The 25,272-nt window shown below is 33.3% G+C and overlaps 1 protein-coding gene across 2 annotated transcripts in view; it reads right to left on the minus strand.

Annotated features, from left to right (window-relative positions):
* Positions 1–6,807: 6,807 nt before the first annotated feature.
* Positions 6,808–25,272, minus strand: part of Cpsf160 (cleavage and polyadenylation specificity factor subunit 1) — a 43,381-nt gene continuing 24,916 nt past the window's right edge. For both annotated transcript variants that reach the window (XM_085943163.1, XM_085943162.1), the window contains 11 exons: positions 20,291–20,481; positions 19,034–19,251; positions 16,885–17,031; positions 15,604–15,676; positions 14,595–14,747; positions 13,170–13,364; positions 12,811–12,925; positions 12,540–12,686; positions 8,257–8,386; positions 7,998–8,103; positions 6,808–6,980 (listed from right to left, as the gene is read on the minus strand). In XM_085943163.1, coding sequence (XP_085799289.1) covers positions 6,900–6,980; positions 7,998–8,103; positions 8,257–8,386; positions 12,540–12,686; positions 12,811–12,925; positions 13,170–13,364; positions 14,595–14,747; positions 15,604–15,676; positions 16,885–17,031; positions 19,034–19,251; positions 20,291–20,481 — 1,556 coding nt within the window. In that variant the 3' untranslated portion in view covers positions 6,808–6,899. The remainder of the gene's footprint in view (positions 6,981–7,997; positions 8,104–8,256; positions 8,387–12,539; positions 12,687–12,810; positions 12,926–13,169; positions 13,365–14,594; positions 14,748–15,603; positions 15,677–16,884; positions 17,032–19,033; positions 19,252–20,290; positions 20,482–25,272) is intronic.

Here is a 25,272-nt window from a genome sequence, read left to right on the forward strand (position 1 = left end):
ATCCGTATATAGCAGCGGCACCGAGAACCTATGGCACGCACGAAAATTCTGCTTTCACGCGAAATAGTTATTTTAGAATCTCAATCTGGACGTAGGGGCACCAAACTGATACGTAACCATCTTCCCGGAAAAGAGAACCTACCCCACATCCCAGTTGAACTTCAACTTTTAAAGTCACCAATCCAATTTCTTTAGAATTTAAAGAAAGACATTATAATAAGAGTCTCTTCTTTAGAGATTTGGAGTCCTGAAGCACTGACTGGGGGTTCAGTTCCCCACGATTAAAAATAAAATAAAAACCAAAAATTCCAACATATCCACTAAAAATTCCTATGTATATTATATTCTTTATCCAATTATTATCAGTGATGTCCCTAGATAAAATGCCGCCCTTAGGCAGCGCCAAAATGTCGCCTCATTTGTTTATACATTATTTTTTATTATCATTTCATGAATCCAATATCTAAGAAATGTGTTGTATGGATACATTACTAACAAAATATCAGACTAATTATTCGAAAATCGTTTCTGGTTACCAAGGACGTCGAAGGGCAACGGAAGTAAACTAGATATCGCGAACCCGACAAAACCAGTGAGCTGATTTTTTTAATGGAAAGATATTTTTGTTTAGGTAGCTATTTCTATATATTCCAAATGATTTTCCTCGATTTGCCGCCCCCAAGCGACGCTCAATCTGCCTACCCCCACGGGACGTCAATGATTATTATCAAAGGTGACAGCAATGACACATACGTCATAATAATGTGTATTAGACCCTTTTGATGTTATTTCAGGGATTTTATCATGCTTTTGGTAATATATTATACTTACTCAATTTGTGATTTAATAATTGAATGACTTGTGTGAACTGTTTCGAGGCCCCTTTTTAACGACGAATAACGAATCGATTGCGTCATCTGCGTCAAAGAAAATCGCCGCTGATAAGTCCTGGTAAACTAAGGTAAATATGTCAACATGAGGGAAAAACATTCTGACTAGGGAATCCAACCCCGAGCCAAAATTCTGATCCCGGGATAATAATAAAAAGGATTTCAAGTTATACACATTTATATTTTTATAAGAATCGATGTTTTTAAAATATATATAAAAAATATTAAAACGATGAATTAGTCAAAAATCTACACCACATAAAATCTAAAACTTAATAAACTAAATTTTAATGATAATTATGACCATAAAATATAATGCAATAATAAGATTTGACCCTGCAACGAATTCACATTTTATTACATTTTTTTACAATTGTAAGTTTATCTTTAAGTTTTAAAAAAATAAAAAATCTTTTTAATGTTTTCGGATACATATTTATTAAATAATACAGTTGAAATTGTAAATTATCAAAAAAAAATCTCAAATTGCAAGCTTCGTATATTTCCGCTAGGTTCTCTGCTGGCATGCGTCTCCTCCTTAATATAAAAATTTTATATTTACAATTAATAACATTGATAAATCGGTCAAAAATAAATCTAGTATAATTTATACTATTTAAGACATTGAAAATATTGTATACGTTCAATCTTGGAAATACATAAGTTTAATGGAGTAAATAATATTGTAATATAAATAATAGTGTAAATTTAATATGAGATTGGTGTTTCTGATAGTAAAGACTTATTGAATAGGTTAGCGAGATTTAAAATAGTAAAGCAAATCATGGTGTACTTATGGCCTTTCCGCTTCATAAATCTAGTTAGCCAGCCAAATATGAAACTGCCGTAAAACGTATGAGATCATGGTGGAATTTAGTGCGAAGCATTGTTTTTTTCTAATCTTTCTCATTTTCATTATTTTATGTGAAAAAATAAAATGAATTGGCAACTTACACATGGGTATAAATCAAACTTCACTCAAACTCAGTTTATTCCTAATGTAGTTATTTGTTATTAAAAGTATTTTTTTCTGTTATATTTCCGTTTTTATTTAATTTTCCATAAAAATTGATAAAAAAATCAATCCCCAAAGTTTCGGGATTATGTTTATCAATCCCGGGATTCATAGGTATCGAAAATAGCTCGGGATCCCGAGATTGGAATCCCTAATCCTGACATGTATTTTAGACAGATTTTTGATTCAGATGAAGACTAATTCTTGGTGAGAATATTTATGTCCTTGTGGATGATTTTAAAAGAAAGCTCGCATTTTTTTTTCTGGACGCAAAAGTTTATGTCTTTTTGCCAGGAAGAGCTAATTTTTTCACTGATGAGAAAAGCAGTCAAGGTAAAAATGCTGTTCCTAATTTTTTAAATCGCTAGCCATCCATTATAACGAAATATTTGTTTAGTTTTTCGCACGTATGCATAAAAATATTAGCGACACTTAGTTCATAAGATTTTGATATATTATATGTAGATAATAAATCATGTGTTTTCAATTCCTTCCTTCCAGGGTAAACTGTTGGTGAAATGTGCAAACTCCTGCCTGGAGGAGAACGGTCGGATGTCTCTGTTCTGGGTGAACGCGTGTCCGGAGTTCAACATGCCACTCTTCTTCCAAATAAACCTCAACAATCCCGATACAAATGACGTCAACGATGGAAATAACAACAGTATAAACTAGATGATCCACCGCCTCCATAATATGCACGGCTAAATGAGAACATCCTACAACACATTCCATTACTGCAACTTCAAGATTTTTAGAGACAATAACTCCATTTTAATATCTACCATACCTATATTCAGTGATTCCCAACCTTCTTTGTTCGGTGGAACCCTTGGGACTTTTCTAGACACTCCTGCCCAGATGACGTCACTAGGCAAAAGGTTTGATAGAAGCAGAAAAAACAAACAGTGTATAGTAGGCGGCACTGGCAAAGGGTGGAGGTAGGCTGTTAAGATCGGACATAAATAGTTCACATTAAACTTTGTCAGTCATACATATTTGTTTTCATTGAACTAAAACTACAATAAACAGATAGTAGGTACCTATTGATTAGTTTTTAAAATTAATTAAAACCTGTGTAGTCCAAGCCATTATTAGATAATAGTCAAAAAATACTTGTCTATCTATAAAATATCTAAAACTACACCATTCAATCATACATAATGTTGGTATTTTAATATTTTTTATCCATTATTTTGGTTTAGACAGAGTTTAATGAATTTATAAAATGAACCAACAATAATGTGTAATAAGTATGTATTTTTATTCTAACGAAAACAAATAAGTATGAATGAAAGTGTGCACAATCTTGTCGTATCGCCCAAATAATACGAAAACTATTATGGTTGGGTTTAGGCAAGGTTTAATTGATTTTTAAAAACTAACCACTACCATCTGTAAATTGTAGTCTTAGTTCAATAAAAACAAATATGTGTGACTGACAAAATTTTGTGTGTACTATTTATATTGGATCTTAACAGCCTACCTCCACCCTTCGTCACTGGTAGGCGGTGACTTTCATTACTACCAACTAAATTCCTCAATTTTTATTTTTACTTTTAGAATGTCTTCATTGTTTAATCCTTACAGCGCTGACAACACAGCTGTGGTGTCGTCATTAGATGGATATTAGATATAATTAGCATGTTATTTAAATGTGGTAATTAAATGCTCCACGGTGAAGAAGTTAAAAATAAGTCACGTTTAACCTTTTTTCACTATATTACCCAATTTGTTTCAAGTTGTAGCTTTTGCGAATTATCGCGGGGCTGCAGAACTCGGTTGGGAATCACTGATATATAAAGTAAATTTTCTTATTATAATGTAGGTGGCTAACGTCGTAGATACAAAACCATACATGTGTTAGTATTGTTTAATGTATAGTTAAAGGGGAGTGTAGTAGAAATTTTATTGCCGAATTGATACTGTTAAAGCAGTCATAGACAACCTTATCATCAGTGGTCCTGATAATTTATTTATTTTGTAATTGTTCACGAGTTGCACATGGAATAACTGTCCTGGTTAATAATATATTCTCTCCAAGTCTAGACCTATACTCTGGTCATAACATAAATGAAGATATTTACATGATGAAACTCAGTGTCAGCACTAGTGAGATTAATGACACTATACCTTCATTACATCCCATCACATACCATCAGTGGCGCACCCAGGGGGGGGGCCAAGGGGCCTTGGCACCCCCCAAAAATGAAAATTATCAGAATGATTTTAAACATTGAAATTGAAAGTCAATAAACTATACCTTTGGGCTTATATAAATATAATAAAAACACGCCAAAAAAATGATTTGTAATAATTCTCCAGCACCCTTTTTAGAAAAATTTCTTAGATTTTAATTTCCAACACAAAAATTTCGCTAATAAATAAAGCTTAACACTAATGTCAGGTTTTTTTAAAAACCCAATCCCCAATGGAACTGTCAAAAAATTCTCAGCGTCCACCCGAATTCCGGAGTGGTGTAGGTCATGGCTGGGGAGGGCTGACAGGGCTCTAGCCTGGGGGCCCGGGCTGTGGGGGGCCCGGCGTGTCGGGTTGATCAGATAAGTGAGATAAACACACATCATAAATCAACGTTAAAAGTAAAAAAAGTCGCCTGCGGCGCTATTATACTTCATGGCCATGAACATTTGCAATTACTTATATAATTGTGCAATATATTTTTTGATTATTATGTGTCGATACTCGACAGCTCCATTATTAAAGTAGATGTATTAAAAATCGCCAATAATTCACTGTATAAGTCCCCTAATTTGAACTAAAACACAATTTGAAAAACGTTAATGTAGTGTTTCACACTGCCTTTAATCTTAGCGGTAGGTAGGGGGCCCACCAAATATCCTAGCCTGAGGGCCCGTTTCAGGATGTGGGGACCATGGTGTAGGTACACCGAGTGCAATAGACAAAACACCGATAAACGAGAAATTAGGTTGTGAAGAAGAAAAAGAGCCTATAGGACTAATTTACATTCTCCTCCTTGGGCCCCCCCCCAATATTAAATCCTGGGTGCGCCACTGCATACCATCACACTTTAACTTTCCTTATCAAGGATTTTGATCTCCAAAGGTGAAAAATCACATCCTTTCAAACTAGATTTTTCTGGTGTACCTATAATGGAATAAATGAGTAAGTTAAAAGAAAAATGGCTTCTCTCTATTTGTACGCATTTAGATATGCGGATAAAATTAATTACATAGGTTTTACATAGGACGCTGTGACTAAGTCCACTCAGGTGTTTCGTGAGGAGAGACACCATCCATTCACTGTTTACTCTAATTGTATAAAATCATTCACTCATATTTTACCGAAAACCTAATCTAGTCTGTTTTATTTATAAGTTATCGATCAGAAATACTTCAAATTTTTTGCGATAGTTTTACCAATAAAATTAATTCTAATAATTTATACAGCGCATTCAATCAAAATGACCTGGAATAAATGACATTAATATGGAGGAAGCATCTGGAAAAAAAAAATGACACTCACTTTTTTGTCGGGTCTGCCGAATGGCATAATCTGTTCTAACGCCATTAAAATAAAGGTGATATTGCTATAAATTCCCGATGCTTTTTGTCGGGTCTGCCGAATGGCATAATTCATATTTTAATATCAATATCGTTCGCTCAAATGAACATTGACACTAGAAACACTGTTCTAACGCCATTACAATAAAGGTGATATTGCTATAAATTCCCGATGCGTGATATCGCATAATGGAAATTGCGAAATTTTGTCACATGACGTCTACTTATACATGTGCGAATGTCGCTGTGTGCGAATTTACTTGCTAGCTACTGTACTGAGTGCGTTGTCCATTAATAATGTCATTGCCTGGAATATACCCAATCTGCTACAGCTACCCTGATAAAAAGTACATTATATCCTTAATCTATAAACTAGTTTATATTTAATATTATTTTTTCTAATTATATTGTATGTACATAAGTATTGTATCATGTTTCATCATTCTGTCACAAGATGTTTCTAATACCTATTACATTCCCCTTTGAGTATTTATTATATGCATTTATGTCCAAAATAAAAATATTTTATTTCAATAGTGTGCATTTATCATTTTCAGTGTGTAAAAAGTATTGTTAGAATAATAATTATTTTACAAAAAGTACTGACATCTATTAAAGATATTTAAATACAATTACTTATTGCTTATGCGTTAAGTAAGTTTATACATAGATCTTATTAATACCCTCCCATAAAAACACATAAAACTAACTTGATTCTTAAGGTGTTTACATACATTTTATTATTGGATGTGTAGAGCAGGGGTTCACAAAATGTGTCTGTGTCCAAGAGATTTATGTTAAATCTGTATTATTTTTTATTCTTCATATTATCGAATATTAAAAATTACATTTAAAATTAAATACCCTCTGGCAAGAATCAATGGTCAGACACTTTGATATTTTTGTATGTGGATATGCAAATAAAGGGGGGTTCGGCGCAGGCGCAGTTACGGGCGCGCCACTGCCATAGTTGTTGTGTTGTTAGCTGTCAAATTTTACCGGTTCTGTTGAAATATATAACCCCAAATCACCACTGTAAATTCGGCAATGTTGCAATTGCATTCAAGGTCTGTTGCAGTTATGGGCGCGCCGCTGCCATAATTGTGTGTTGTTAGCTGTCAATTTTTACCAATTCTGTTGAAAAATATAACCCCAAAACTAAAATGGATAAAAGGCGTCGAACACAGGAGGTAAAGAGAAAATTTCAAGAAATATTTTTTTTTGCCTTGTGTTTTTTAAAAGCAGAAAATATTTACAAAAGAAAGGGTGGCCCGCCAAATATTTTTGAATTCAAAATTGTCCCTTTGACGAAGTGAACCCCTGGTGTAGAGGATACTACAATAAAATAAACGAAACCACGAGGTAGAGAAGATTGTATATTAATATACTTTTCACATTTATTATACAAAACATTATTATTATTCCTTATCGCACTTTCTTTACAAAGTGGCAATGTTAAAAATGTGAGGTTAGATTGTCTATTTCAATGAGGTCTGAGTTAATTTCCTCAACTTTGGTGCCAATTTTCTTCGCAATCTGAAACAAACAAAACATAAATTAAATTACGTACTCTATCAATAATTTTATTCAACGTGTGAATTTTTTAATGCCATTAGTTGTGATCCCGTTACTCATCGATTTAGAAGCGAGCACTTTTTCACTCCATTGTGGGCGCACACAATGAACATACCAAATAACAATGAAATTTTATTATATATTATCATCATCCGCGTGAATCCATCCACTGCTGAATGAAAGCCTCTCCAAGCTACTAATATCACTCCTCTCATTCCAGTGCTTTGCATTGCCACATACTTCTGCAGAACTCAACTATTTCATCAATTAGTATTATGGTGCGTAATACAGGTAAGAGTGTGAATTTGTTATTTCTTTTGTTCTCGAACATATTTTGACATGTGCCACATGCCAGGAATCCCATTAAAGAGTGAAATCACAAGCGTACGATTTATCTCACTCGCTCACATATAATAAAATTCTAAGTACGAATGCAACAAAAGTGAAACTATCTTGAAACACACCTCCGCATCTATTCTATATCGAGGGTAGTAGTTAAATTAAAAGTAATTAATCATATTTATGTATTGAGGCGGTTAATTCTTACAATAAGTTAACTATTTAAAATGTCAAAAAGTGCTATGTTTTCACAGCACCCCTCTTGGCTGTGTTAACTTTTAGAGTGAGATAGACTAGATAGATTGTAACACTTATAATTCTCAATACATAAATATGATAAACTACCCTCGATAGCCGCCGATAGCAGCCTTGTGTATAGAATAGATGCAGGGCTAGTAGCTAGTGGGATACTGCATTTTATACGGATATTGAAGAAAAACGCAGGTCTATTTTCTTAACAGCCAGTAACAAAGCTCAAAAGAGACGGAAGGATAATGGCAAGTGGGAAAAGGTGACAGCGATAATGACACTTTTAGTTTAGATTCAAAATGTGGTCTCTGAATAATTAGCAGAATGGTTTCAAATACTTAGACAAGGCGATGTCTATTATGCTGATTGAGAATTTTGTTGGATACATACCTCAACCTTTTCAATGTATGGCATATGCAGGAACTGACTGATGAGATCACCGTCCAGAATTCCTCTAGCTGGACCTCCGACTAACTTCTTAGCAGACTTGTATGTTCTGAAAAATTATATCAACATTAAAAATACTCCTTTGAATCACACAGCTTAAACAGCAGGGCTAATTATTGTAAAATCATATTAAGAATACCTAATGGTATAAACCCAGTTTGAATTAATAATATCATTCATCTTGTCAAATCATTTTTTTTACCTATGTGCTTTGGGATTTAATCCAGCCAAGTGACAGCAATAGTTGTTCATAACATTCTGCAACATAAGCAGTCGTCTGTAGACCTTTTCCGATACTGGAAGAACATATCCTAGACCTCCGTCCAACGTTGCTGGAAAAAAGAACAACCAGGTTAAGTAGTCTACATACTATGTATTATTTGTTGCCTTGGTGGTGAACTGACACTCATTTGTAAATTTCAGAGATATGGGCATTTAAAAATGTTTCATTTAACCAAACACAGTATGTTTTTACACTATATTAATCGCTAGAATTGACAATAGAATAATAAAAATAATATAACGTAAAATCCAGTTACATAATTCAAAAAATTCGAATTCCGAAATACAAAGTGTTTGTCATAAAAACAGTAAAGTTCCAATTTTGTAAAATTAATCGAAATCACAATGAATTTTTTTTTTTTCGACCATGTCCGATCCTAATATAGGATCATATCGTCGGTCCCAATTAAAAAAGTCGGATCTGCAAAATGCTACTTTTCAGTATGAGCAATCAAAGATATTTTTATCCGTTAAATATCCGTAAAATCGCCAATTTATGAAATATTGTTACCAAATTTGGCAAAAACACTTATTTTTAGGTGGTTCAAATATATATATTACAATTTTTGAGAATTACTTATAGAAACTCGAGAAAAGTCACATGCGACATTTTTAACTGGAATAAATTAAGTAATTTTGTCAGAAGTGTCAGTTATGACAATTTTAATGGGACTATGTTAAAATTAATATGTCGAATGTGTCAGTTCCGACTATTTTAACTGGAATTTGATAAAAATTTTATGTCGGATCTGTCGAATAAAGCAATTCCAAGTACTTAATTTAAAGAATGTATGTATAAAATCGAAATCACAGATAGATATAAAAGTAGCTACTTACAAAAAAGAAAACATAATCATAAATTTGACATTGTAAACATAAAAAATATACCTCATAATCATAAAAACTGGTCATTGTTGTAGCTTTATAAAACTCCTATATATTTAAATATTTTTTTTAACTTAAAAATCCCCAAAAACTATAGTTAGTAATAGTTAACTTTGTTTTTTGTCACTATTACTATCAATGATATCCTCCGCTTGTATTTTTAAGAATCTTTCAATATGGGCGAGCTCCATGTAAAAGTTGTGATATTTTTCTGGAATAAGATTACTCTTACACATATCTTGCAAATTTTCATACTTATAGTAACTGACAGGAAGTGAGCCATCATAAGCTTCCTTCAGATTTTCAAGAGAATTTGATCTGAAGGAAGCTTGTGAAGTGTTTCGTGTTGCACATCTTAGCACAACTATAGCTTTTACAGGTTCACTTAAATCATATTTATACTCAATCGTGTCGCATTGTTGTGCATTTACCTTTAGTTCTGTTACACGAGTCAATTACATAAATTCACGAAGTATTTTTTGTCCAATTTTTGTTTGCGAGTAATGATTTAAAATCCTATAGGTACATCATTGTAAAGACTTTCTTTACTATGTATGGTTCACTTTCAGCTTTTGTCCAACGGATTAAGCAATACCTACCACTTCTTAGGAACATACAAACATTTTGCGATCACTAGCTCTTTCAATGGTTGAGTGGACGCTGTCATTCTCATTCTGAGTGTGGTCCTTTTCCATAAATCTATGAGTAATGGTGACATTGAACTTCTTGACTGCAAGCATATAATGGGTAAATACGATGCGGTTTCTATTTTGACCACCACAATTATTGTCGGACCAAAATTTAAATTCTTTTACACCGATAAATAATGCGGTTCTTTTATAAAATTGTACAGACAACTTACTAGAAACCTCATTTGCTCCCCGTTTTGCAACTCCTTCGTGCCACATATAAAAAGCTCCGATTTTCATTGCCATATTATACACAGTAACATTCAAAGTTGGTAATTTTCGTTTGTAATAAAAAATACGTCATACTTCCCCATGAAGAGTCGTTAGTACTTTTTGAAAGTCAAATATAACAATTACAATACTTTTACTCTGTAAAGCCTCGTTTTTATCTTCATTTTTAAGTGTGCGATGTGCCTTCCTAAGGGCTAAATGTTTGCCCTGTCTTTTTTTATCTTCGTCTGTTGGACCGGTTTTGATCGAAAATGCATGACAAAGGCAATTTTTTTTTGGCCGGTGAAATGCTATATTGAACTTTTCATTTACAATATTTCTGTATTACCCTTTGGTTTGTGACTTGTTAGAATATTTATTCAGATCAAACCACTCGCGATATAAATTGAACATTCAAGAGTCACTTACAGTTTTTTAGAATCTTTTCGAATATAGTGCGATTCTACCAGAGGAAAACAGTTTACGTGATCGCATATGCTTTTCACCACCGTTATCTATGACGGTTTTTATGGTCGTATTTTCCACGTTGATCAGGCTCAATATTATTATCTCCATCATATTTCTTCCAAGCAGTGCTTATAATAGTACGTTTTCCAGATGAAATAGTATTCAGAAACATAGTCTTACAAAATATTTCTTTTTCTTATCCTCAATAGGCACATAATAAACAAATGTATTTCAACGATCATGCTTGGTGACTACAGTTTTTTGACGACGCTTCAGAATTTTCTCGGTATATTTTACGTCTAGAGACCAAAATTTGTGAAAAATGTGTAAGCGTTGCTCTTCAGAAAAAAAATCATAGCACTTCAGTCGGCATTTTGGCATGGATTCTTCAAACATTTTTCACTAGCTGAAAAATAAAAATAGTCATTCTTAACGATATACTAAACAAAATAATGAAGAATAATATGTAAATTAGCCATTTTATATATATTACCCGTAACCCTCAGAAGCTAGCTTAAACATTTTAATAAAAAAATAATTTAATCAAGGAACATTGTCGGTACTACAATAATTTTAAAACACCAGACCCATTAAAACTGTCGGTTCTACCACTTAACACAAAACAGAATTGTTGATGTACAGTGAAAATAGTCGGTTGTACCACTTATGACATTAGGCATAAAGTTTTGTCCAATTAAAAACGTCGGATGTCCCACATCGGACAGAGATCTTATTAAAATGTAGGTTAAAATAGTCATATCTTCCACAACCGACATTATTACTTGGAAACACCTAGTTGTGAACTATGTTAAGTAAATATAAAAATATGACAATTATAAAATATCCACTTATTTAATTTTATAAGAATGCCACTTAAAAATAATATTTTAGTAAAATTTTACTTAACCTACCTTTTCTGTCAGAATGACCGTTGAGATTTGAATTTTCAGTGTTCATTTCTTTCTTTTTCTCCGGAAATTTGTCACTATAATTTGAGCCTATAGCATTTTTAAATATCCTTTGTGACCTATTGCTTGCTATGATGAATAAAAATACGGATTATAGAAACTTTTCTAAACTTTTATAAAAATATCCGTCTGTCCGGTGAACATAGCAGCAACTGTCAGATCCGACGCATCTTGCTCACCCGCGCCCAGCCAACAATGTCGGTTGGTAAGAACCGACATTGTTATTCGGACACTGTTGGTAGATCTGTCATTTTTAACTTGAGTATCTCGGAATTTTTCAAACAAACAAAAAAAACTGTGATTGTGGTATAAATATTTAAAGTGTTTAAATAACTTTTACGTAATAATCCGAAAATGACAAAAATTCAGATCCGACTTTTTTAATTGGGACCGACGATATGGGCCTCCACAGAGTAGAGGTTTGTATTAACAGATTTTGTTTTTTACGAGAAATGGATGTCAGCCACTTGCTCAACCTATTAGGTCCATACCCTGACTCATACACAAATTGAAAAACAATATATGTGTACTTGCCAGATCCAGGATTCGAACCCGAGACCCACGGCGTGATAGTCCAACGCTTAAGCCGCGCGGCCACCGTGGGTGAATGGTTTATGAATTTTTACGGAAATTTCGATTTATGGCGAATTTCCAATTAACCATGTTTATGTTAACGGGGTTTTACTGTACGTGGAGTGTGGCATCAGTTTTATTTGTTTTAAAATATTGAAATTAATATTTAATGATGATTGAACTAAAGTTAATTATTAATTTGAAATTATAATAACCAAAAATTTGAATTATGAATTACAAAATTATTCAACAACAATATTAGATTTCTTTCCGATTTTTGCTATTTAGTTTCAAGTAGGTACACTGAATCAAAAACAACTTCATCGAATTAAATTTTCATCAATCATTAGTGCTAAAATTTCGAATTAAAGCAAATTTAGATTTAATATACATATTATATAGTGACTAACCAAACATAGTGCAGTGTTTCTTCTCCAGGCTGTTCTGCACATTTGCCGTCGCTTTCTGCTCAGGATCTTGTGACTTGCAGGCAATTCTGAACATGCAGTTCACCTTCTGTCCCAGATGGTAATCCGCCTTACGAATCAGTCTTTGACCTGTAAACCGATGATGACAATTATGGTAGAATTTAACTAGGTGTTCGAAGTTCATTAAAAAAAGTGATCAAAATATAAATACAACATTATATAAAAAAATCATTTTATTAGAATTTATTCTCACCTCCAAAACTTTCTCTGGACTCCGGTTGGTACATGAAAAGAACAAAATTCCCCTCCACTTCGGATACCAAGAAACCTAAATTCGTATTATCGATTAGAAACTCCATGTCAAACACCTGCAAGAAAATAATTACCAACTTTAAATCAAAAAACATTGAACAGTAAAGTTTACCAATATTCAAAAGCAAATTTCATAAAATTAGAGAGAACATCAGCCAGAGTCAATAGTTTGATATTCAGAAAGATAAGTAGGTATGTATAAAGTAAAATAATAATTAGTGAAGAAATTTCTATAATAACGACACCCATTTTCTGAATCAAACTACTTATCGATATGTGGAAAATTAGGTAGTAAAATACCTGTGCCGTTCTCATGTCTTTGGCAGCTAATGATAAAGTCCTCTGCGTCTCCTGGAATCTCATCAAAGCCACGGACCGGTACACATCAGCAGCCAACAGCATGCTTTTCACAGCCAATACTCTATGGACGTACACTTGCGTGTCTATGAATGCCACACCAACTAGATCAGCGTCTCGCAATTGCCAAATGTATATCTGAAAAGAAAAATATAAATATAATATCAGCTACAAATAGGACTTATAAAATTTAAAATGTAATATGGCACTTTCTTATTCGACAACTCTATTAGAAACATTTAAGAGGTAATTGACAGGTAATAATTTGTCTCACCTGAAAATCAAACCAAACAAAACCAAAGTTATTTCAATAGCGCCTGTCTTGATCCAGATTACCCCGTGATCAATAAGTGTACACATCACAGGTGATAATATTTCTCAAAAGAGAGGTTGTTGTCCATATGGAAACGACTGGAGCAACATTAAAATCAATGTAAAATGCCTCAGACTCACGGTTGTATATGCACAGTCAAAACCTAATGTCTATTTCATTATTTTGACGATGCAACTTTATGATAGTCATGGTACAATACAAAGACTCAGAGTAATCGTATGCTGAGCTTGAGAAACAAACTTAGGCCATCCGCTCACACAGAAACTAAAATCTGACGAACTGGTTGGTGATGGAACTCATAAACTGGCCAGTGACTGATGCTTCGCACACGGCGCTACTGAAACCTAATAATCTCATAATCTCAAACTGTCAAATCCATTGTCTTTCCTACTTCATTCTAAGCTCTTTTCTTGTTCTCTTTTCCGTAATATCTTTACGGGAATATTCTGGCAGCCTGTAATTATACAAGCAGAAGTATTTCTCAACATCTGCCACATATTTTAAATTAAAAATTGGTTCGCCCATCTTTAACTTTTGACGTCTTGGCTTTTCTTGTTCAGTTCAGTTCAGTGTTATCAATTTTGGTAAGAAAATATGATTTTTCATAGAATCTACTGATATTGGTACCACTGTTTTATGGGTGACTGGAAACTAGCATACCGCGTCTTTTCGGTTTCGGTCGTGAACGTTTTGAAACTGAGAGATTCCAGTCTTGCCGTCAGCGAGCCGCCATTGAAATAAATTAGCTAGATACTGGAGTTTCAGTCTCGTCTTTTTTGAGTATTCACGTGAGCGGGTGGCCTTATAGTAAATACTTGGTATAACTTTGTTAGAAACAAAAAGATATGAGAACAGACCAAGCTGCATCTCGTCACATTGAATCTTCATTAAACCTGCGGAGTCACGGTATGATGGCATGACCTGGGAAGACTCAATAAGACAGGCGAGCAACAGGGATTCTTGGAGGAACCGCATAGTATTCACACGTTCTAACTGACGAGCAGACATAAACAAAGAAATAAAATTGCTATTACCTTTTGCCCTACAGCAGATACCAGGAATCCTAAAACTTGTGTAATGGCCGTGACAGGTCCTTTCTGTTCCTTTGCGTAGATTTCTTTGAAGCGATTCTTGGTGAGAGGTTGGCCAGGCTCAGGTACCACGTCTATAATATCATATATTAATATCTGAAACACAAAATAATTTTATTTAAACTATAATACACACATAGATGCTTTACATGCAGATAAAAAGGTTATATTAACCCATAGGCACCCATTCAATCCAAGTTTATTTTTGTATATAGAACAGTAAAATGACTTCCAATAATCAAATATCAATAACTCAAAATATATCACTTGAAATCAATTGATTTTTGGAACATATATAAAAAAAGGATGGCCTATTATAATTTCAGAGTTATAAAAATAATGAAACACATGAAAATGGAGATAGGGAGGTTCAATGTTCAATAAATAAGAACTTTTGTTGATTTTTTTTCAAACTTCCCGCGAAGTATTTATTAAAATTATTATTTGGTTGAAAACTTCACTAATCATTGATTTGTAGAGTATAGGAAGCTGTTTTAAAACATATTAGATCAACAATTTAAACAATAGATGTCACAGTCACAAAAAAAATCACAAATATATTCAGTACGAATTCACGCAGCGCCACTTTCTCATGGTGATACATTTAAAAAATCTATAATCCATGTATTTGGTAAGAAACCTCGCTAACCAAAGTTTTATGTGGTGCAGAAATCTTCTTTTTAAACTTATTTAATTCATAATTTTTTCGATAGATGCCTATGGACGTCCTAAAAAATTAACGAAAACGTGAATTTCTCGTGCTCGGTACAAAAGACAAAAAAATGCCGCACGTGAAATCCTCGTGCTTGGTCGGCTATGGGTTAACATATTTTACAAGACTGGTTATTTGCCATTAACCCAACCCACTGGGTTCTTGCTCACATCTGTTTTGCAGAGAGACAATTTAACATCAATATATTTTACACTTAATGATATAAATTGTATAGATTACCCTTCCTCTAGATGTGATGTCTTCACTGTAATTGTAATTAGTTCCTACCGCTATGTATCCTTTCAGCCCAGATCTAAAAATAGCATTATTGTTACATGCAATTGTGTATTTTCCTAATTTATTGACAAATTTATCGTCAAATCAGTCACAAAAAGGTAATTTACATTTGTAAATTGAGTGTTCGATAAAAGATAAAAGTCAATATTTCTATTGGCTGTACTGTTTACTAATAGAGATCCACCAGAATAAGTTATTTTCAATTTAATTTTTTTTTTTTTTTTAACATATCGAGGGTATACTGACAGAAAGCATTAAGTCATTTAAACAAGTTCTGAGATAATCGGAAAAAGGACTTTAATTTTTTTTTCAAAGCGTTCTCCCATGTAGATTTTTTTATGATTAAAAACATTTTTTCTACATTATAAAGACTAACCTTTATGGCAAACACAATATACGACATGTTACAAGTCCTGTATTTTGTATACGCAGAACGCATTAGGTCATTATCATGCTTTCTATCAGAATAAATAAATAACAATATGATTTAATAATGTTTCTATTTTCTCACCATTATATCCTGTGCCTTTGTGCGTTTTACCAGGATGTAGAGCGTAAAATTGTATACATTTTGGCATTTAAAACAGAAAAACAGCAAAAACTGAGTTAATGCGTTCTGTCAGTATACCCTCGATATTGTGGACATTACAAATTATAAGTTTAAGACGTTCACAACATGACATTTAGAAACAAAGATATATAAAACACTATTACATAAAAAAAGAGATAATAGATAAATTAGATAGGTACAAGGAAGTACACCGGATGAGTTAAGCAGACCCTATTTTAAGAATTTATAAAACAACGTCCACGTAAACTCATCTCACGTAGGTGGAATATATCAACACCCGAAGCAATTTCGTTGAACATAGTTATCACCTTCCCAATTGGCATTACCAGTGGCAGGTTGGTTCTGCACCTTGGGAGAATAAACAACTGATGGTCTCTATTTCTGAGTGAGGGCGCCACAAGCTAACACTTTACATATCATTCAAGACTTTTTATACTGTGTTGAGCTTAGTTCTAAATTCAAACACCGGATGATTTACGATGGTATATCTACAGTTCCACCAAATTGAGAATAAACAAAAGTATTATATCAAAGTTTTGAAATTCATAATTCATAAATAAAGCAATTCGTAATTTGAACATATCCCAAAATGTAGGTTTATTGAATTTCGAATTAACAAAGATTTGTATGCAGAACATAATATTATGACTTACCTCGTTCCTTCGTAAGCGAGACTGACATTCTTCAAACATGTTACATGCTCCCATTCTTCTAACTCAATTTTAGTGTTGGGAATAATCTCCCAAGATACTGGCGAGAACAGCATCATGGAAAATCTATCCTGCAGTGGATATGGGAACCTGGAATTCATAAAATGACACCATGTATTTCGTATTTTTATCAGTGCAGTCGATTTCAGATTAACCAGGTTGGTGTTGTTATATATGTGGCAATCAACGAGTGCTGTGAAAACAAGCATTGTGAGCAAAATTCGTGACACATGAATCGATCACGGAAATATTATTTAATTATTTTTATACACATTTTTTACAGGCCGTCAGCGTATCGGTTAATGTTTACTTACTCAGTGAGAAACACAGATGGCAAAAAATAAGATACGTTTAGCACATACATTTCTAGTATACAAATTTCACACAAATCTAATTACCATTGCAAATAAAAAAATTTACTAAAAAAACTAAAAAGTAATATGATTAATATTTATTACGTTCAAATGCATTTCTCACCGAAGGCATGGGATACTAAGTGTAAGCATTATTCAATCGTAAGGAGTTCAATAAATACGCTATTACGATTTAATGAATATCTCACTGTGCATTTTATCTTGGTAGAAAACTGTCACTCTGAATCATTGTGCCTCGGGCTAAAATATCTACCTCGCTGTTATCTTTTATCATTATAGGTACAATTGCACTTGTCATTCTGTCTAATAAACACGCAACTGCTCTCAACATCATATTATTTCAGTTCTTCACTCATCTCCTCAACACACCATCATCTGCTTACCCCCAAATATAATAAAACAGTTTTCATCCATCAATACCAAAATTATATCATCAATTACAAAAAAATATATTAACTTTAACCCTTTTACTCCTATTCGGCCGATATTTCGGCCCACTATACCTATGCGAAAACTCCATCTGGGCCGATCCATCGGCCGAAAGCTTGGAACCAAATTTACGATTTATTCCAAATTTTTTCCCGTCATATTTCGTCTCGTGTAGACAAAACATTATATTCACTGTATGTTGGGTGTGAGTAACATTTATTTTAGTGTCGGCTTTATTTATAATTATGTCATACCCTATTAACTCACAAGTCATAATTGCTCTGCTGTCAAACTTGAGACCAAAGAGGGTCATAAAAATAATAAAACATTATTTTTATGACACATTTTAAATTCTGAGATTTGTTTTAGTTGTTTTATGATTCATATATCATATTACAAAATGAATTTTGTAATTTTTGAACTAACAATGGATGCCACTGTACTTTTGGTAAGATGGTGAAAAAATACATGAATATAAATATTATTATAAATGATTTAGTGCTTTGAAACTTATTTTTAGAAATTACTTCATTCCCATATCAGTTAGTGCTCAATACTGTATCGAATTCTCTTGCGATTTCGTGAATTGTGTTTTAGTTGTTTTATGATTCATATATCATATTACAAAATGAATTTTGTAATTTTTGAACTAACAATGGATGCCACTGTACTTTTGGTAAGATGGTGAAAAAATACATGAATATAAATATTATTATAAATGATTTAGTGCTTTGAAACTTATTTTTAGAAATTACTTCATTGTGCTCATGATTCTCTTGCGATTTCGTGAATTGAATAATATTCTTGAATACCTTGACACTATACGATTTTTTTTGATTACTTTATAAAAATTCTATTTCATAGAGAAATAATATGTTTATTTTTTTTTCTGTTACTACATAAGGATAGATTATATTATAAAATTTGATATATCAATTATAAATAAAAAAATGTTGTCACACTTGTTTTGTAGTTCAAACATAGTTTTATCCGTTCATTTCTAAATAAATATTGATACATTATTTTTTTCTTTTGTTTTATTGATGTAAACTATCAATATTATTACTTATTATTGCTTTATACACCATTGAGAACACACAAAAAAGTTTCAAATTTTTAAAACATGTGTAGAATTAGTTATTTAAAAAAAACTAAATCGACGATTTTTTGTCAAAAAATGCTTGGGAGTTTTCGCATATGCTAGGCTAAATCAGCTGGGAGTAAAAGAGTTAAGCAGCCTTTTGAATGAATAAATTATTTATTAGAAATCAGAGATTATCAATATATACCTGTCTCCTTTAGCGCTTTCTTCAGACAGTTCTTTATCTTCACCATTAAACCTGTAGTAGGTCTTTGAGGGTGCGGCCTGTGATGTCACCACGCAGTACGTCTTGGATTCCAAATGGTAGGTGACAAAATGTGGGGTCGTTCTAAGAGGTACCTTCCGGACAGGCCATGGCGCATCGTAGGATAAATGTGTGGGGAGAAGACAGATCCGAAGTTCAGACTAGAAATAACAAATACTTTATAATTATGTATATATAATATAAGAATTTGGACTCTAGATAGAGGGAGTCTTATAAGCATTCTGTATTAAGAATTTTGAAACTACATAAGTACATAGTTCAATTTTCCAATGAAGTGATTATACGTGTGGCTGTATTGGTAAATTATCTTTTCCTTCTATTGGCAGTCTCAAAAAACAAAATGGCGGTCTGCGTACTGGTTTTAAGTCTTTTGTTTTGTTTTCAAACATACATAAATAACAAATACTTTATAATTATGTATATATAATATAAGAATTTGGACTCTAGATAGAGGGAGTCTTATAAGCATTCTGTATTAAGAATTTTGAAACTACATAAGTACATAGTTCAATTTTCCAATGAAGTGATTATACGTGTGGCTGTATTGGTAAATTATCTTTTCCTTCTATTGGCAGTCTCAAAAAACAAAATGGCGGTCTGCTGACTGGTTTTAAGTCTTTTGTTTTGTTTTCAAACATACATATGCATTTCTCGGTGATTTATGAGATTATTCATCTTAAAAATAATAGCAAATTGCTTTTGGATGCCTACATAAAATCGATGAGAAAGTTTTTTCCACATGTCAAAAATCTGCTTTGAAACGGCAATCTGTGAGATGTGTAAAATGTCAAACTGAAATTGAATTTAACACTTATCCAATCCGATAAATTAAAGTATTCAAGGCTTATTTTGGTTATACATATCTGCACATATCATGTACGTAATTAACTAATTGGGTGAATCTGAAACTATAGTGGAATGTCATAGTAAAAAAGTTCTTTTCAAATAAATCTTCAATGCGAAATCTGTTGTAACTAACTTGATCAGTAAACCAAAGATCCTTTTTTTGCTTCAATTACATACATTTTCAACATCTTTGATAATAGATATACCTATTTATAATTCCTTTTTGAAAGGTGCATGAAGCAGACCCCGATAGATTAGTCCAGAAGTCATGAATGTTTGTTCTCACCCTAAAGTTACATTTTGAATGGAATTGTTAACGTATATTGTACAAACCTCGATGTTAAAGTACAGGAATCCTTGTGAGCAATTGACGTTGTTGAACGGGGCAAACGTGGAGACAAATGGTCTGGTATCCTCCTGGGCCGTGGCGTGTGGGTGACAGCGCAACTCACCTCGAGGTGTCAACAAAATCCAAAGGCCAGGGTCACCGCAGACAAATACACCGTTGTAGCCAGCTATGTTGCCTGGGGAAAAAAAATATATTATATTCTTTTGTTAATATCAATAAGCATTTTTAAAGAAATTATTATTTTCTACAGTGAGAAGTAGGTATGATTTTTTTCTACTCATAGGTACTCACACTCACACTCAGGGTAAGGTAGAGGGCAGCAGAAGTGTAGGTAGTAATACCTTGAAGACGAACTTGCGGTGGGCATGATGAATGAAGTCCTTCGGAACTGGTCCATTTCGGGTTCGTAAGTGTATGCAAGAGCGGGGTTGCATGGGTTGGATATCATACGCATTAAAAAGTATAAAATTGATAACACCGATTTGATTTGTTAGCCCTGCCCGCGCAGGGTTGGATTTTATTGCAATTACACAAGCATTGATTTTACGGGTATATTATAAAGATTAGATAATTAAACATAAGGGGTGGGCGATTATTATAGTTACACTTGTCACATGTCACTGATGGGCGGATTAACATTAACTGGGGTTACACTATATCGCTGATAGGTTGGTTCACTTTAATTGGGGTTACACTGTATCACTCTTTCGTTATGTTTTTATTTTGGTAGATTTATTTGATAATCATGTCACTCCCCGCAGAGCGACGCGTCACTCAGGAAACAATTCCTTCGCATCCTTTTACTTTGGGGATGATTTGCAAACTGAATTTTTTCAAAGAGCATGTTGGTAAGAATGCGGGGGATGTATCACCTCGGGGTGTGGGGTAAGAGGAAGTCGCTTGACAAACATTCGAAAATATTACTGTAACTTGCCCGGGGCGAGGTTTCGGGATAGAAAAAAAAACCAGGTACTCGCGGCTCTGCGTGAAGGGACCTGAGAAGCGTAATCGTGTTCGTGAAGCATTTATTTTCGTAATATTATTTAGTATTTACAGAGGTTGCGAACATTTGCAGGGCTGGTCATTTTTGTCAGGGATATTTTGATATTGAGTTTAAATTCCTGATATGGCATTAGAGACCTTTCTATGGAGAAGGGTTTTATTTGGTAATAGTAGAAATAGATACTCTAAGCTACACAACCTCTTTAAGTGTTTTAATGGACAAAGCGTTGGGGATCTGATATGACTGTATTGCGAGTTGGTTATACACCTACTATAGAAGACAGCGTCAAAAGAAAATTTATAGACATAATAAAACGTATGACAGCTGTCAAAGCAACTTGTCAAAAGTGAAATTCGAACAAACGACGGACATTACATTATGTATTAGGAAATACAGTAGAACCTCGATTATCCGGATTTTCAATCATTTGAATTTAATTTATATCAGTTTCGTATGATAAAAAAATACATAATTGAAGGCATCCTCCCTACAATGTAAAAATAAAATTTTACAGGAGAAGTAACGATTTTTACTTTTATTTGATTGGCATTAATTGGCATTGATTATTAAGGTGATGTCTCTAGGTAAAGTTGTTATCGAAAAATAGCTAGAAAAGTTTATTAATCGGTAGATATATATTCAAAAGTAATGAGAAAAATAAAATAAAAAATTAAGATGTATCGTGGAGTTCTATATACCAAAAATACGTGTCAAATTCGGTACATTTCTATCGGGTGGTAAGAATGAATGACATAAGATTTATTATCAAAATTACGATAAAAATATACCTAAATCTATTACCTAGCGAAACGCTAAACGTAAATTGGAATTTATTATATCCTTATATCTTTTTTTTCAAATTTAAAAAACATCGATTTAGAGGTTAGAAAGCACGCAATTAAAATCGAAATATCTCGGCTTACACGCAATTTATCGCGAATAACGCTTAGCGTTTCTATTAAAAATATTATTTATTAATTTTTACGGCAGTTATTTAAATTTAATCTTGTATTTTTGTATATTAACGAATCGATAGAAATCGAAACCATAATAATTGCTCGAATTGGCAACATGCTGACAACACTAAGCTGACGCTTGGCCGTATAGTGCTGCCGTCGTGGAATTATTTGGAAACAAAATTTCTTCATACAAAATACACACACAACCATAACATGACGTTGAAAATGAAACTCACACATAGACAAGACAAAATAACATTATTTTTCTCTGAATCTTGGCAAAAATCAGTTTGTGTTAAACTTCTATGCGAAATTGCCATATGAATAAAAATAACTTAACAAATTAAAATTACAATATTTACTTAATATACGTAGGAACCTGCCTATATTCAAAATTTGATACTGAAAATTATTTTCCATTAGTATTTGCTTAAATTACAACTGTTTTTTACCATTATTTATGATAAAAATAAACAAATCTCGCATTTTGACATATTATGGCAGCACCATCAATAATCACCGCGCGCTTAGGCAACCGCCAATCAATTTTATCTTTTTATTAATTAATTGTAATAATTATAATTAATTATAAATTAATTAACTAATCAGTAACATTTTCGTTACTAAGTAGGTCGTGTGATTATTGATTGATTTTTGGTGAAGAAATCACACATTGTATAATTTTCTGCAACCAAAATTATTTTATTAGGTTATGTTGTAGCTACTGACGTTTGGCGTGTTGTTATTCTTTATGTTTTATGCATTTTTATATAATTTATGTTACTCAGTGCAAATTACGTGATATTGTTGTGATAAATTATATTGTGAGTGTTTAAATTACATCACATATTCAGTGTAGTTTAATTAAATAGTGAATACCAGAGGTGTGTGATAAGTGAATATAAATCTTTGTTACATATTGATCTAGTACCTATATTTTATTAATAATTATGGATGTGCCATGTGTAAGTGTTAAAAAATATAAGTCCTACACTAGAAAAAATACAAAACTATCTTAAACTACCAAAATATTGATGGAAAGTCGTGATGAATACTTTAGGAAACGGAAGTTAGTATCATCCAACACAGCCGTTGCTTGTGAACCAATTCCGGTGATAAATAGTGATGTATCCATCTCGGATGACCCAGACAATCTTCCAGTATTGACAGATGAGCACAATTATTGTGTGAGACTTGATAGTTGTGAAGACATTCAGAGCTGTTGGCCGAAAAAATTGAAAACGTATTCGGTATACGGTATATCGTATACGGTATTAAGTCAACATTGCATTTTGAATGCAGGTGTTGTGAGAAAACAGCGTCAGTATTAACTGAACCCCAAACGTCTACGATTAATACATCATTTGTTTGGGGATCTTTAAATATCGGGATTGGTTACAGTCAGGCACAGGAATTATGCGGTATTGTGGGAATTCCATTCATGTCTTCGGGAACGTTCCAAAGGCATGAAAAAAAAGTTAGCCAGTCATGGAAAACTCATTTGTGTGATCAAATGTCGAAGGATATAGAGATCGAGAAACAGTTGGCTATAGAAAATAATGAAATTGATGAAAAACACCCCTATATAACGGTCATTGTTGACGGAGGTTGGTCAAGAAGGAGTTATGGCCATAGTTTTTCTGCCAAATCCGGAGTGGCATGCATCATCGGAAAACGAACAGGAAAACTTCTTTACCTAGGTGTTAAGAACAAATATTGCCACATTTGTACCATCGCAGCCAATGAAAAAAAACCAGCTAAGAAACATGAGTGTAATATATCTTTTTCTGGACCATCGACAGGCATGGAGCAAACCATTGTAGTTGAGGGACTAAATTATATTTTTGACAAACATCAAGTATGGGTAAAATTTTTAATAGGGGATGGTGATTCAAGTGTATTTGCTAGGGTGCGTGAGAGAGCACCGTTTGGGTATAAAATTAAAAAAATGGAATGCGCGAATCACATGGTCAAATGCTACACTAGCAAACTTTATACGATGGTTAATAACGTAAAATACGATACGAAAAGCCGAAGCTTATTGCGGAAGGAGATTAAACGTCTCAAAAGTGCTGCACGATACGCTATAAAACGATGCGAAGGCAATATCACTCAGTTAAAGTTGGATTTGAAAAATGGACCCAATCATGTATTTGGCGAACACTCTGAGTGCCGTGCAGATTACTTCAAATAATTAAAAGTGTTGTTATTAGTCGGCTAAATCGTCAAAATCGTCTTAAGGCGAGACGTTTAGATTTCACTTCCAGGTATAAAAAACCAACTGTCCCTGTAAGCAACCAAGCTGACTGTGAATATGGCCCGCATGCTGCCGATTCAGATATTCCACAGTTGGACTTACAGGAGAAAATGAAAGAAATTATGGAATCTTTACAGGCTGGGGTTTCTTGCGATACAGATTGTAAGCAATTGCAGTTGGCGACAGTAGGGCAAAGTGAAAATTATTTGTGGATTGATGCCAGGCATAAACGTTTGACAGCATCTAAGTTTGGGAATATTTTCAAAATGAGAAATACGACACCACGGCATAATACTGTTAAAAATATACTTTTCCCAAGTGATATTGTGACAAAGGATATAATGTATGGCAGGAAGAATGAACGCACTGCTATTGCCTTATATGAAGCAAAAAACAAAGTCACTGTTATGCCTTGTGGTCTTTTTGTAAGAACGGAATTCCCATTTTTAGGAGCAAGCCCCGACGGTTTAATTGGGGAAAATGGGTTGATAGAAGTTAAATGTCTTCCGTCCATCGGTTCCAAACCAATTTTAGAGGCAGCATTACAAAACAATATATTATGTTTAACTATTGTGAACTCCGTACTTCACTTAAAAGAATCACATAATTATTGGTTTCAAATACAGGGACAGTTGTACATTGCGAAGAAGGAATACTGTGATTTAATTGTATATGCCGACAGTGGAATCGAAATCATACGACTTTTGCCAGATCCACAGTTTGAGACACGTGTTCTACCGCGTTTGA

This window comes from Rhyacophila brunnea, unplaced genomic scaffold, assembly GCF_057557595.1.
Source record: "Rhyacophila brunnea isolate RB1 unplaced genomic scaffold, BYU_Rbru_1.0 scaffold_15, whole genome shotgun sequence".
Taxonomy (NCBI): Eukaryota; Metazoa; Arthropoda; class Insecta; order Trichoptera; family Rhyacophilidae; genus Rhyacophila; species Rhyacophila brunnea.